Source organism: Ambystoma mexicanum, chromosome 2p (assembly GCF_040938575.1).
Source record: "Ambystoma mexicanum isolate Mex_15411 chromosome 2p, UKY_AmexF1_1, whole genome shotgun sequence".
Classification (NCBI taxonomy): Eukaryota; Metazoa; Chordata; class Amphibia; order Caudata; family Ambystomatidae; genus Ambystoma; species Ambystoma mexicanum.
Window position 1 is genome coordinate 27,246,013 of NC_090923.1, and position 14,561 is coordinate 27,260,573.

The following is a 14,561-nucleotide window of genomic DNA, read 5'->3' on the forward strand; positions in this document are numbered from 1 at the left end:
GTGGGACTACAATATTTCATCTTCTGTTGGCAGGTTTACCCTGTATGTTTCGGCAGCAAGCCTTTTGGGCTGAGCTCCATGTGCTGCACGTGTTTGATCATAAGCAGAGTCGAGATGGAGCGACCGGCTGAGAATAATTGTGTAATTGAGCAGTAAGAACTTTAAGAAAGATATTTAGGAGACAATTTGTCTTCGATTTGTGAACGGAAGAAGCACCTGCTAAACTCTCCGAGTGAATGAGAAATGTGGTGGACCAAGAATGCACAGCAATGAATCGCTAGTGTGTGTGTGAAGGGAATGGATTTTATTAATGGACAAGTAGAGGGGCAAGGTTTGGGAACAGTAAGTACAACCAAGGTTACTTAAAGGCAACACCAATGGATGCAGGTTGAGTGATGAGTCAGCAACACCTGATCATTCCAGATAGGCTAAGCATTCACTTATCACAAGCGCAACCATCACCAAGCCATACCTGAACAGCTGGAGTGCCTCGTTTCCGGCCTCCGACAGGTTATTAGTCATAGACTCCGAAGACTTGAAAATGACAATAGTCTTGACATCCTGCAGGAAAGACCTCAAGAGGCTGTAGATTCTCACGAAGTGGAACTTCTCATGAGGCAGCACGAAGACGGCGGCCATGAATGTGTACCCAAGGAGTAACCGTAACATGTGCCCATCCGTAAAAGAGTCTTTCATTTGGGTGGACAACCGAGGAGGATGCAGCAGGACAGAGGCTAGTGGAATCTGGCTGACTTTGAAAGCATTTCGGAGATCGTCGCGGATTTCCAATTTTTGCAGAAGAGTTCCAAAGTCTATCTTGAGGATGTGCAAATGTTGGGTTGTTAAGAAGACCCAACAAGGCAGGAACGTGCAAGTATTCAGATTGGAAGAGTCACCGGAGGTGGGACAGGCAGAGGGCATGGCTTGTTTTGTCCACAATGGGTTATTTGGCACCTGTTTCTGAACCGCAGCTGGGGAGCTTGGATAAAGGTAAACCGGGAAGCAGCCTTTTATTTCACAGCCATTGGCAGCAGTGTGCGGGGTGCCCATCAACTGATACACAAACTCCTGTAGACTGGTTTTACAGCCATATAACTTTGGGATGCTTCGTAGGTCTGCATAGGTCTGTGAAGAGTGGAGTTGTAGACAGCAGTAGAAATCTTGGAGGTTATGAGATTCCGACAGCACAAAGAAACAGCTCTGGCCATGTCTCACCTCCAGCGTCAGACATACTTCAGGCATCAAAAAACCAAATTCAGTTAAGTCAACGTAGGGAAAGCAGAGGACCAGCTTCAATGCTGCAATGACAAGGTGGTGGCTGCGCTCCGACTCCTGCCTTGGAATCTCAAACACGGCAATCGAGTCTTCAGTCAACACAAGGCAAGATGCAAACTGCCTGAGCACTTTCTGGACCTGGATGGCGAAGCACCAGAGCACACGCACCACGTGAACGCGCCCTGCGTCAGCGTCCGAGGCATTGTTCCACTCCACGGTCTGGCCTCCTTCAGGAAGCCCCATTTCAAAGTAGCCATCTCCAGGGTTAGTGGCTCCTGTGTCCCCGCCGAGGTTCTGTCCATCTTCAGTTAATGGAGGAGGTGCAGGTGGCATGGACGCCTGTGCAATCGAGGCAGACAGGTGGGAAATCAGCTCTTGGTTGGTGGCAGTGTAAGACATACAGGAGAATGGCAGAATGATGGTGTCCGGGTGGTCATAGGGAGCACTGGGGTCTGCTTTCACCACACTTCAATGAAGAAATACAAAGAGTAATGTTAGCTTAGTTTGCACCTACAGGCCAAAATCCCATGTGTTTTTCCACACAGATTTGCTACAACGTTGGCTCCGACCTCCAATAACAACTCACTTCCAGACACCACCATGTGCAATCTTTATACTTTCTAAACAGTGCTCAAAAAGTAGTAGAAAAACGTTTAAATCAAACAAAAGTTAGAAATCATTCACAGCAAGACAAATTCATGATCAGTCATCTAGTTAATCATGACAGTTCACTTGTCCATTCTCATTTCACAATGATCAGACTTCCACGCGCGGAACGATTACACTCAGCAATTGACGCACAGGGTAAACTGAATTCCACATGGTTGCCTTGCCTTACATGTCTCTGCAGGAGGAACATGCGACCTTTTAATCTTCCGGCCCGGGGAGAAGAACTTGGGAGGAGAAGGGTTTGAGAAAGGACTGAACCTGCCCTACAATTCTAGCACGATTCCGATGGTCCAGATGGGTCGCATATGCCAGAAATACCCTAACATCACTAAAAGGCTATTTGAGATTTTGCCAAGTACACATCCTGACATGGTGTCATATTGAACTCAGTGGAAGCCGGTTGCTGTGTCACAAAGTACATTGTTGCCAAGATTCACCCAAGATCTGAGGACAGGTCAGCGGTGACTGAGATGTGAGGATTCCCTAGGCGAGCCATTGAAGTCCTGATCCTCGTCTTCATGGAACACTCAGCTTCCAAAATATCTAGAAAGAAATCATGCGCTCCATACTCAATAGCTGATCAACGACATCAAGTCCGATAAAACCATTGTGAACACGCCAGCTCCAAATTGAGTCATAACGAGCAAAACACTACCCAAAAACGACCGCCAAAAGGTTTGCATGAATCCAACCATCCCACATAGATTCCTTCTGAGGGACAGTACAGCTACGCCTTCTAGGGAATGAAATATTATGATAGGCTACTAAGACTTACGATTATTAGGGCCTTTACTGAACGTGGACCTAGCAACGGAGCGCTTTGCAACCCACTTATAACTCCAGTGCTCTCGTGCATCTGAGAAAGGCCTGACCGATTGCTCGACTTTCCCAGAGACATTGAGGTGAGGAAACAGACAAGTGAGTACCGGTAACCAGACAGACCAACAGGTCTGCGGTTAGCACCATAAGGATTACAACTGTGAGACATTTAGTCTACAAAAGAAAGCTAGTAGCTGGGTAAAGGTATGCTTGCTCACCTGCTGGTCCTGTATGACCGAGCAACGTCCCATCACAGGAAGCACAGTTACGTCTGAAACTGACCAAACAACACTCTATAGCAACAAGAGACTTGCAGCAAGGTCGCGGGTCCCCAGACACTGCAGAAAGTGCCACTGGAATCCCGGGAATCCAGAGCAGTTGCCCTGATGTGAACAGAGACCTCTATAGGACCAGAAACCAATGAAACTGACTGGAAGGAGCGGTACTTTAATGCGAGTTTGCCTGCCCAACACTGAACTATGATGAACATTTTAAGAGACGGACGGACCAGTATCAATTGCAACCAATCAGCTGTGAGCTATATTTCCCATTTGGAACTAGCCTAGAGTCAACAGACTAGAACTGTGGGAACTTTACGATCAGTTGAGCTAAATTTCAGGAGTCATCGCTGGTGATACAGCAAATCAGATTGAGGCATGCAGTTTACTGGTTGAGTAGAGCAAAGATACAACAGAACAACCTGCCTGTGTGTCAGCATGAGCAACTGCAAGGGATGTCAAGAGGAAATAAGAGTTTACCAATTTCTCGCTAGTCAACAGGTTCTAAAGTTTACAACATCGTCCAAAACGAGTTCCAGGGTTTTCAGAACTTATTCAAAGGTCTTAAACATTCAATCGCCTAGCCCCTTGAACATTTACAAACATGAAAACAACAGAGTAGGAAACAAAATGGAGGAAATGAAAGTTCCTTCTGGATGTCAAGATGGGCAGGACACACTAGCGAGGCTAAAGGCGTCCGTTTGCAGATCCAAAGAAGCCGCTTTCCAAAGTACGATTAGCCACGCACCAAATTCCTCCAAAGAGCGGCTCTGCGCTACGACTTCTCGGATCATATGCAGCAACTCGGCAAAGATTTGATGGAGCAAAACATTTACAGCTTAGCCCAAGCCATTCCCAGCATGCACATTTCCCAATGCTTCTGTCCCACCCACACTCGCTTCACTGCAACAGCGGGTGAGACGAGCAGTGTTCCAAGTATTGGCAGCTAGTTTCGACATCTGTACAGACTTAGTGGACAAATCCCACCTCATCAAAAGAAAATCATGAATTCATTCTTGAGCCTTGGTGAAGACTTACATTTCACACCGGCCAACCTCAAAACTTGCAGTCATCAACAGTTAGAAAACACTTTTTTGTTTAAACCATGGCAGATGCTGGGAACCTGGCAGATATCAGACCCAGTTTAGGGCTCCCTCATGTGGCAAAACTCTATAATCCATAGTCATGGCCTAAACCTCTCCCAATCTCCAATTACAAAGTCTACACACTGGCATTCAGTCTGGTTTCTGCCCCATCACAGCAAGAAAATGTCCCCCCTTGGCATCTGGAAGAACAGATTCATGCTAGACCCCAAGGTCTCCCTTGTGCTTAGACACTGGCCAACCCATTGATGGCCCTCGCGACATGGCCGATCACGTCATCAACCTCAAAAGATATGTGGTTGTGCACTTGTCTCCTCACCAATTCACCCACCAGCACTGGATAAGCTCAGCTGCAGGCTAATCTAAGGGTCAGGCTCCATTACCAGCCCTCCTTCACAGGCGTGTGGCCCGGCGGTCACAGATATTCTGTATTCACGGCAAAGGGGTTTCACATGAATGCTGAGGACAAGTAGCTCCATCTCAAACCCTGGACAGACCGCTCCACACCCACAAACACAAACACACACCCACACACACCTTTTACTCCCAAACTCCCTAACCACCCCAGACTCACCTTTCTTGACATGGGGTTTCGTTCTCTTTTGGTAAATCTGAAGTCGCCTAAAAGAAAGACCGCACAAAACATTTGACCGCGTTCATAACAAAACTCAAAAGTTAAACCATGGCACAAAGATCAAACTGGTGTAAACAAATGAATGTCACAACAAATGACATTTAGTTACGCGTGTGGTCATGCTTCAAGATAGCCGTCATGCTGCATGAAAGGAGTCTGCATCTTCCCATTGCCTAAACCGCCTCGACCAGTATTTAAGCAAATTAGGCACAAGGAAGATGGCACTCAAGCATGCAGCAGTGGTCACGACTGGGCAAGAGGCCTAGGGGAAGGTTTGGTGGCAGGAGTGGAGTTTGAACTTCTTGCTAAACTAAAGCAAAGGCTTGCGTAGGTGGAGAAGGGCTAGGCTACTGTTCACTGGACTAAGTTTATGCAAATAAAATGAAAGGTGTATTGAGAGACGCTTACAACCACCACAGTGGCGAAGAGGATTGGCCACTGTGTTGCCATAATGATTCAAATCAAACTGCAGAGGAGGAAGGCCCCAACGATAGTTCTACATCAAGTCAAAGCTGCAGGATACAGGGATAGATACCACTGGCCGCACCTCAACCGGTACCAGGGAAACCTCCAACATCCTGGAGCCAGGGGTGTGCCAGGTTTCAAAACTACGTCGAAGCACTGGGGGAGGAGGGTGAAGCATTCATACCACATCAAAAAGGATCGCGTTTGTCTACGCTCTGGACGCAGAGTGTCAATGAATATTCAAAGGCCTTCCAGATTCAGTATTCAAAGGCAAGAAAGATGGACCAGCCAGGTGTGAAGAAGCAAAGACAAAACTAAGCTGCACAGATGCATTTGGGTTCCCAAATGGGTTCTAGTCTTAATGGCTTCCTCCTGGCATGCAAGCAAAGTGTGGTCCCAACTATTTTATATGGCCTAGGGGCCTGGGAAACCATGCAGAAAAATTCTCATTCGCCTAGAAGGCTATTTGCTAAGATGCATCATGGGTGTAGCTAAGAGTTCACTGCTAAGTATCATCAGGTTGGACGTGGACTAATGCCTTTGACTACCTTACTTGAGATACACTGAGTGAACATGTGGCTGAAAAGTGTTAATCACCAGAACACGCCGGTTCTCTCATTAATGAAAGAAGAGCTAAACGGTAAGGATAATGGCAAATTGAACTGGTTGAATAGAGCCTGCATCAAACATTATTATTATTATTACATTATTATTATTATTTGAAGGTAATAGAGTGACCATTAGAGTCCAGCCGGGATCTATTCTCGATCCAATACACATTTGCGGAATAGATGCCTCGGGCATGATTTCTTATCAACTGTGAGCAGGAAACGAAATATACTTCTCTCCGAGACGGGGTTATTCAAACATTTATGTTTGCCATGCCTCAACCTTACCTCTTAAAGAGCCCCTGCCCATTACTTAAGCGATTCTTTTAATTAGTAAGGCTGCATCCGCTCCCATGCTTAGCGTTGATCTGTCCCCGTCTGAGGCTTCAGGTAATAAGCGAACATGTCGACTGCCCATGAAAGCATTAGATGTTTACTTGCCATATGCCCCAGAATAAAGAACGAAAGAGGCGAGTGGGCACATAATGAGAATATTATGGAAGCATCTATGTGCTGGGGTAGATTTATGCAGGCAAATACCATTGAAAGCGAACCCCATTTTGCAGGTGCGCCCCTTAAATATATATTTTTGGGGTATCCTCTCATCACTCTCAAACCAGAGAAAATGCACCCCTCTAGGGAATCAAAAGCCATGAGTCTGTCTTGCAGATGATAACAAGACTTTAATCTTTACAGATCATGAGGATTATGGGAATGGAAGGGGACTGGGCCATTTGAGGCCGGCATTCTGTTGTCCTTCACTGACTCCAAGATCCTGAAGACTGCTCCTGGGCCGGCAGCTTAAATACTCTTCAGTTGGTCACTGGATACCCGCAGAGCTCCTCCAAACTTATCCCTCTTGCCATACAAGGGATGCTGCAGAGGCTCCAGTGTTGCATGGTCATGTTCCCTACTTAACATTATTGCTGTATTAGCAGGAAGTACAAGGCAAGGACCCAGTTGGCTACCCTTGGATGTAACAATAGTCGGGGATGAATCGGAGAAAATCAAACAAATATTTAATGTGTAATCAAATATACAAGGGACACATCCATTATTTTCGTTTTTGTATGGTTGATCATATCATACAGTACTGTCCATAGTTAGTGGACGACACAATCCAATTTTTGTCAAATCCCATATCTACAAAAGTGTCAGTGCAGATATGGGATTTGACAAAAATTGGATTGTGTCGTGTGTTTCTCCGATTGATCCTTTTTTGAAGACCACTTTATGGTGGCTTTTTACTTTGCTTCTTAATAAATTGTATTTTTCTATATGTGATTGACAGGAACAGTTGCTCATCCACTTCGTTCTCTCTTCCAGCCTTAGACTCAGTGACCCAACACCGCACACAAACTCTGCTATCTATTCTTAGTGCAAGCACATTCCACTTTGGCAGAGAGCCTGCTCTTTACTGTGTGTTTTAAACAAAGCTAATTTACAATGTACAACAGTTTCACATATAAATCCATCTACATAGTTGTTTGCACTTAGATTTCAATCCTAACAATCTTTATTTAGTGACTGCTGCACTTGTGTGTGATTAATTTTGCATGAAAAAAGCTTTCCCAGTGCTATAGTGCTTAGAAGTCTTGACTAATTGTAAAGTGCTTGAGGGGTGCAGGAAGGCGCTAGTCAAAGGCGCTCGCTCCTCCCCAACACCATTCAGAGAATTATTGCCTTAATGAATTTGTGGAACATAGCAAAGCTATACTAGATAAAAAATCTCCCAATTTGGAATACATTGTAGCCACAGCGATTTGTAGAAAATAACAGTTATTAATTGATTTTAATAGTGGAACCCGGCAGACAAAATTAGAAGTATTAGAATGCACGTAATATGGTAAGGACGATGTACCTAAGCTTACATTATGCTATAGCTAAACATTTTCTTTAACAATGTGGATGTAATAATTAATGTGTGATGTCTTAACTGTAATTTATGTTTTGTACTGTTTTTGGTATATTAACTATGATTTACAATAACATACCTAATAACCAAAAACAAAAAAACTAGGCATGATCAAGAAAATGGTGAAAAGTCACTGATTGGGCAGTAACACCGAGATATACGGTACGCAAGACTCCTCCCCAGCCTTAGAGAATTCACAGTTAAATTTGACTTTAAAGATCAAATCGAGAGCATGGTGGTAGGTCCCTTGCAGAGGAAACAAAATAAAAGCTGAAATGTATACAAGTGAAGAATCCCGTCCAGGCAGAGAAAGTGTGTTCCACATGTAACCGTGTCGGCCATTTTGCTCACACACGCCACGTCGCAGCAGTCACATAAAAAAAGGTTTGACAAATACAAAGGCTGCTGAGAGTGCGATACTGTTGTGGAGTGGAGGGATTTCCATGATGGGAAAAACACACCGTGGCTAACACTCATCAGTCACGTGCCAAGTTCAGGCTCTGAGCGTACAATTCAAGGAAAGGTTCAAAGCATACATAATCAAAATGAGGGATGCAGACACTAAGCCAAATGTCTATGGTGGTGCAGGCGTGTCCATGACTCTGCTAGGGTCTATCTACTTATGTAGTGAGGAAAGGCATCCCCAACCTAAGGAGTAACAAACCACACCTATCACTATGACCCATCACAGGACAATCAAGTCCCCCATGATGGCACGAAGAAAAGTGCAGGAATACAGCCCAGGTATTTCGAAGGTGGTTGGAGATGGAATCTGGTTCATCAAGGGATATAAACATGGGATATGAACACTGGATAGAACCAATGACAGGAGAACTTCCGATCAAACCCAAAGCAAGGCCAGCTAAGGCTACAGTCGAGTGAGAACTAAAAGGTGCTGCTGGGTGACCTATGGACCAGTGGAACCATTCGGCCAGTGATGGGACTCCGAGCGGTTGAGTCCAGTGATGCTCGTGCAAAAAGATTAATGGAAACAGAGAATGAATGCAGACCTTGGCAGCCTCCACTGGGAAATCTTCAACGCCAATTATTTGATCAAAGCATAAGTGTTCTCAACACAGGACATGACGAAAGCAGCTCTCACCCAGCGTTCCTTACACTCTTAGGTGGGTTCAAGAACACACATATGCAGTTTGTCCTCTTCTTAATGATGTCAGTCTTTCGACTTGAGCATCGAAATCTAGGAAAAGTGCATTATTGAGAGTTCTGCGGTCTCATTTATGGGACCCACAAAGCTTTGTTATTTATTTTAGGGTTCCCGACAAGAAGGACTTGTACTCTTTTTACCATGTTTTCCAGGGATTCGATGGCCCACTTTTAGGGCCGCTCAACCATTTGCTTTTTCCTTAGTCTTTTTTTGGTTCTGCAATTTCTTTTTGTTAGCCAGAGGGATATCTCCTGAAGTCCCCCTGCCATTATGTCTCTTTTTACCTTAAATGAGGTCTATGGTTTTGGGTCGGCCCCAAGCCGTCCCCTCAGGCACCTAATTTCTGGCCTAGTGTGATTGTTTCACTATAAATTGGCTTTAGGGAATAGGTTAGTAGTAGCTGTGCTTTCATTTTGTCTTCTCCGATAGTGCTAGCCATTTTAGTGCAATTGGTAGCCCAATATGGTTGGTCTTCTGACCCTCTGCTTCAAGGCCTTTTTGTGATTGGCTTGCTGGCCTGGGGCCAAGCCCCTTTCATAGGGTTATTTAGGTTCTGTCCTGACCAACAGTCTCTCTTGCTTACTGGTTCCTGTAATTTTGAGGTAGCCGGTCTGACAACCTGCTGACTGAGATTTTTGCCATGTTTCCTGCCGATTCTGCAATTTTTAGCCCTTACCTAGTGGGGTACAGTGGTATAGACATATCCCGGTTTTGTTTGTTTTTTTTATTGCTTGACGTCCAGGAAGAAGATGTCATGGGGATACCAGGTGACTCCTTGCATCTGATGGGTTGAGCCGTTTCCCAGCCCTTTCACAGCTGCATCCTGCCGTTTACCTCCAGGATCTTCTGCATGACCGTGGGTTGCTGCAGCAGTCCAGAGATGCAGAGAGTTCATCACTCCACCAGACCTTTCGTTTCTGACAGAGGGTGCCACCAGCCATTGTCTCCACCCTGGGACCATTTGCTGCCCTGCTGCTGATGTCTTTTGTCCACCCAGCTGCTGGGAGCCATCTGTTCAGGTTCTCCAGTCTTCCTGAAATGATCTTTCTGGGAAGAGAAGCGTTTTTTTCCATCTGTTGCTGCAATAATTTTTGGTTCAGCATACAAAGCTCTTGCAACCAGATCTCTAAACCTGCACAGCTGGAAAAGAGCTGGTCACTTACTGCTGACCTGCGCACCTCCACCACCCGGCTCTCACTCTGGTACATGGTCAGGATTCCTGGGAGGAGATCTCCGAATCACCGAAGAATTTCATTGGGTGGGTGGGTGTGGTCCTCCCTGTTTTGCAACTTCGTCTTATGTCCATCTTCAGAACGCTTCTTTGAAGTCCCCAGTGGCCTTCCCTGGCTGGGGTTGATCGTCGCAGCATGGGCACCTAAGTGGTAGATCAGACTTGCCGCCAGTAGTGTGCAAGGGCCTTGATCTTTTCCCATTGTATTTTATGCACTGTGACCGCACACTGGGTTGCTTTCTTGCCCCTGGATAATTTTCCTGAAGTATAAAAACTGCCTTCCCTTATCAATCAGGTATTGAGAACTTTGTGCTGGCCATTCCTTATCATAGCATAGGGCAAGAACCTGCCAAGGTCACTATTGTACAACTTGGTGGCCTCTCTTTTGGATGTTATTTACAGCATAGGGCGTCTCAATTCAAGGAGAGACACAGACTTCTAAGAAGAGCGTAAAGCTTTATTTTGAAGGAGAGCTTACTGGGGAGTTGGACGCCTTGAAGCAAACCTCACTTTGTGTCGAACCCTTTTTAACAGTTTGCTTTTGATCAATCCTCATTAGTTTTAAGAATACCCTAGCACCTACAAGTATTTATCCAACTAGTTCCATGCTGAAATAATCTAAGAGTCATATTTGAAAAACCACAAGTCAATGTCGCGTGTGTCATTACTCTGCCTTGCCAAATGCTTCAAGTACTTGCCCCTAGGGACCTGGTATATTCCCTGGTTTCCTTGTTTGGTGGGATTTTGCAGACCACCACCCCCGCAGTTCTGCACTTACTTCCATAGGCCCATATCCTGTCCCACTTCCTTACTTATCTGGTCATCTGGCTGCGAGTGCCTGCACGGAAACAGAGACCCCTATTCCTGACTACCTTCCAGAGCCTGCTGTGCTGCCCGTATCTACTCTAGAGGTTCGGAGCGTTGGTTTTCCAAGAAAAATTCTCTGTGTAGTGTTGAGTTTGTTCCGATTACCAGGCTGGAGGTTGTCTTTGCCTTCTTGGCAGTGTCATCAGTGCTCAGTTGACACAAACAGTCAGGTACTAGAGCAATTTTTGGAACCCTTTCGGGGTCTACACTCCACCATCATATCTCTTACATTTTATAACATACAAAACGCGGTATGTTGTACACAGAAGTACATAAATATTTTTACATGAAATCAATCTATTGATCCATTACCACTGTCCCTGGTTAGAAGCATGCCCTATCGCTGTCAGGTGGTGCTAGGCCTAGGCCATCGGTGGTGCTAGGCCTATCTAACAGAAAAGAGGGAGAAGACTGTCCTTATCTACACAACCATTCGACCACTGCCCGCCCTAACTAGAGAGAGATATAGGCCTAGTCTCCTCTCATGACACTCTGCACATTTCATATAGGAGTATTTCTCTACAGAGCCGTTTTTATTCACCCACAGTGAGTGAGGTATGCACAAGCATCGTATGGTCTGGGCAAACTGGTAACTTAAAATGCTGCGCCTAATGAAGCTGGGATTAGGTGCAGCATTTTTAGTTGGAGTGACCATTTGGGACTAAGTGTATCCATCCACCTGCCTTCCTACCTCCCTTGGGAAAAAGCAGATTGTTCAGCAACAGCTACCCATTGAGCGAGCTTGCTCTATCTTTTGGTTTGAGCCCTGTGTACACGCAAGACAGGCGTTCACATCCCCCAGCAGAGGGCTGCTGAATATTTCCCCAACAAGCTGGTTATACATACATGCTGGTCGGAAACCTCTGGGTATTAAGCGCGTTCTAAAAAAAACAAGTTGGAATGGACAGCAAATCGTAATAAAAGTTAAAAAGAAGGGATGAAATCAGGGGAAGGCAAATGGGGCGACAAAGGAGGACTACATAATTTAGCACAGCACCAAAGGAGGACAGCAGGATTGAGCAGGGCATAAGGAGAGGACTACAGGATTTAGCTCAGAACAAAGGGAGGACTACAGGATTTGGCACGGCACAAAATGAGGACTACAGGATTTGGCACGGCACAAAATGAGGACTACAGGATTTGGCACGGCAGGCACAAAATGAGGACTACAGGATTTGGCACGGCAGGCACAAAATGAGGACTACAGGATTTGGCACGGCAGGCACAAAATGAGGACTACAGGATTTGGCACGGCAGGCACAAAATGAGGACTACAGGATTTGGCACGGCACAAAATGAGGACTACAGGATTTGGCACGGCAGGCACAAAATGAGGACTACAGGATTTGGCACGGCACAAAATGAGGACTACAGGATTTGGCACGGCACAAAATGAGGACTACAGGATTTGGCACGGCACAAAATGAGGACTACAGGATTTGGCACGGCCCAAAATGAGGACTACAGGATTTGGCACGGCCCAAAATGAGGACTACAGGATTTGGCACGGCCCAAAATGAGGACTACAGGATTTGGCACGGCAGGCACAAAATGAGGACTACAGGATTTGGCACGGCAGGCACAAAATGAGGACTACAGGATTTAGCACGGCAGGCACAAAATGAGGACTACAGGATTTGGCACAGCACAAAATGAGGACTACAGGATTTGGCACGGCAGGCACAAAATGAGGACTACAGGATTTGGCACGGCAGGCACAAAATGAGGACCACAGGATTTAGCAGGCAACAAAAGATGATCAGAGTAGGGCATTCCCAGAAATCAGTAAGCCAGCAACAAGGATGGAAATTCACTTCCTGAAAAGGATGCAAAGTCATAAAAAATTTAAAGAAACAGGAAACAGGACAGGACAGGAAACGAGAACCAAGTGGAATTCCCATTAATGTCGTAGAGAGAAAGAATGGTGCTTAAGAGGTTTCATAATGCGAGCGGGTGGTCACATTTGGCAGCATATATGGTGCAGTCTCCTAGAGCCTAGACTGCAATGAGCCACTCCCGATGAGCCCATTTGAACTGTGGAGCAGAGTCATTGGATGGGGCTTTTAAGATTTGTTTTTATAATCTTTTGTTGTCCTGGGCTATGTCCCCTTACACCAGTACTCTGAATGAAAATCTCAGCGTGGTGTGTCCCCTTTGGGCCAATAATTATGCGTAGAAAGTGTCCTAACAGTTAATATAGCATTTGTATAGCACCTTTTACCATTGGTATGGCCTCAAAGCACTGCCACAGTAAGGAATTGTTCAGGATAGCACAAAACCCTTGTAATGTGTTAGGAAACATTCTCTTTTTGCAGCTTTCCTCATCTAATTCAGTGGGATGCCAGCATATCTGCGGATAGTTTGTGTGATCCTGGACTGATTGCCGCAGGGACGATCTATCCTCAATACACAGTGGAGCTGCTTTGCAGTTGCTGAGCAGGCTAGCTGCCCAGAGGCTCTCAGCCCCCCCCCATCCCCCTTGTGTAATTGTTGCAGGTGCCATTCATTTGTCAATCACTGGAGCAAAGCTTCTGAGGAAGGCGGCTTTAGAAGGACACTGAAGGATTGGGCCTGGAACCTGCATTGGCAAAGCCATCTTACGGAGAAACAAAGCCCTACTCTTCAATGGCAGGGGTAGGCCTGTGCCCATTGCCCGCCTGCCTGCCTGCCTTGAACCGGTGGGCCTAGTTGACCTTAAATTGTATTCCGCTGTCCTCATCATGAGGACCTCTGAAGACATTCTGGGCCTGTATCTGGCTGGCATCATCTGGAGTGGAAACCCGCCCATTGCATGGACACAAGGATGCCTGCAGGATTTCCAGAACCCCTCCTCGTCGTGTGACTGCGACCTGGTCACCTTGGGTTCTTCCTGGAGCCCCCTCCGTATAAGTGACCCTTGGTGGGGTCTACGCAGCTGCATCTTCAAGGTCCGGTCTCCTCATGGTGGCTGAACAGAGTTTCTTCAATGCTGTAATCCTCAAGTCCAGTCGGGCGGTGGACCTAAAGAATCAGATCAGAAATCCTGCTCATTCAGACCCAAACCTGATGCTCAAACTGTCCCGATCTGCAACGACTAGTGAGAATAGTTGCCGCCAATGGCCCTCACCTACCTGGACCTGAAAGATTTCTTGATTCAAGGGGCTGGAGTACAACCTGTGTCAATAGTCCCTCTGGTCCCTGGTGTTCTCTAGGTCTGCAAAGTCCCCTCTTACAACAAAGCGGGCTTGACCTTCGGTGCTGGAACCAGAGTCTGGGCAATCTATCTGGGGACTCCCTGAACAACTAAAACAGGTAGCTACCCACTTCCCTACCCAGTAATCCTGATTTACTCACATCTACTGCTGCATCTAGACCTGCCATCCCACTGGGAGAACTGCAGGTACTCTTCCAAAGTAACTTTAAGGTAGTCTGATTGGGATAACCTACCTTGAATAAGTTTAACCCTTAAGATAGGGATCAGACTGAGTACTGTAAATCTGAAAGGGTTGGTGTCCCTTATAAAGTCTGTGCATGATTGCAGAATTCCTGTTCC

General features: G+C 46.0%; 1 protein-coding gene across 5 annotated transcripts in view; it reads right to left on the reverse strand.

Annotated features, from left to right (window-relative positions):
* NISCH (nischarin) overlaps nt 1-14,561 on the reverse strand; it is a 441,586-nt gene that overhangs the window by 123,694 nt on the left and 303,331 nt on the right. For 3 of the 5 annotated variants that reach the window (XM_069643185.1, XM_069643184.1, XM_069643186.1), the window contains 2 exons: nt 4,719-4,765; nt 473-1,741 (listed from right to left, as the gene is read on the reverse strand). The exons of 1 other annotated variant lie outside the window; for it this stretch is intronic. In XM_069643185.1, coding sequence (XP_069499286.1) covers nt 473-1,741; nt 4,719-4,765 — 1,316 coding nt within the window. Of the gene's footprint in view, nt 1-472; nt 1,742-4,718; nt 4,766-14,561 lie in introns of those variants that run through there. One more of the 5 variants, XM_069643189.1, reaches the window with a different exon arrangement.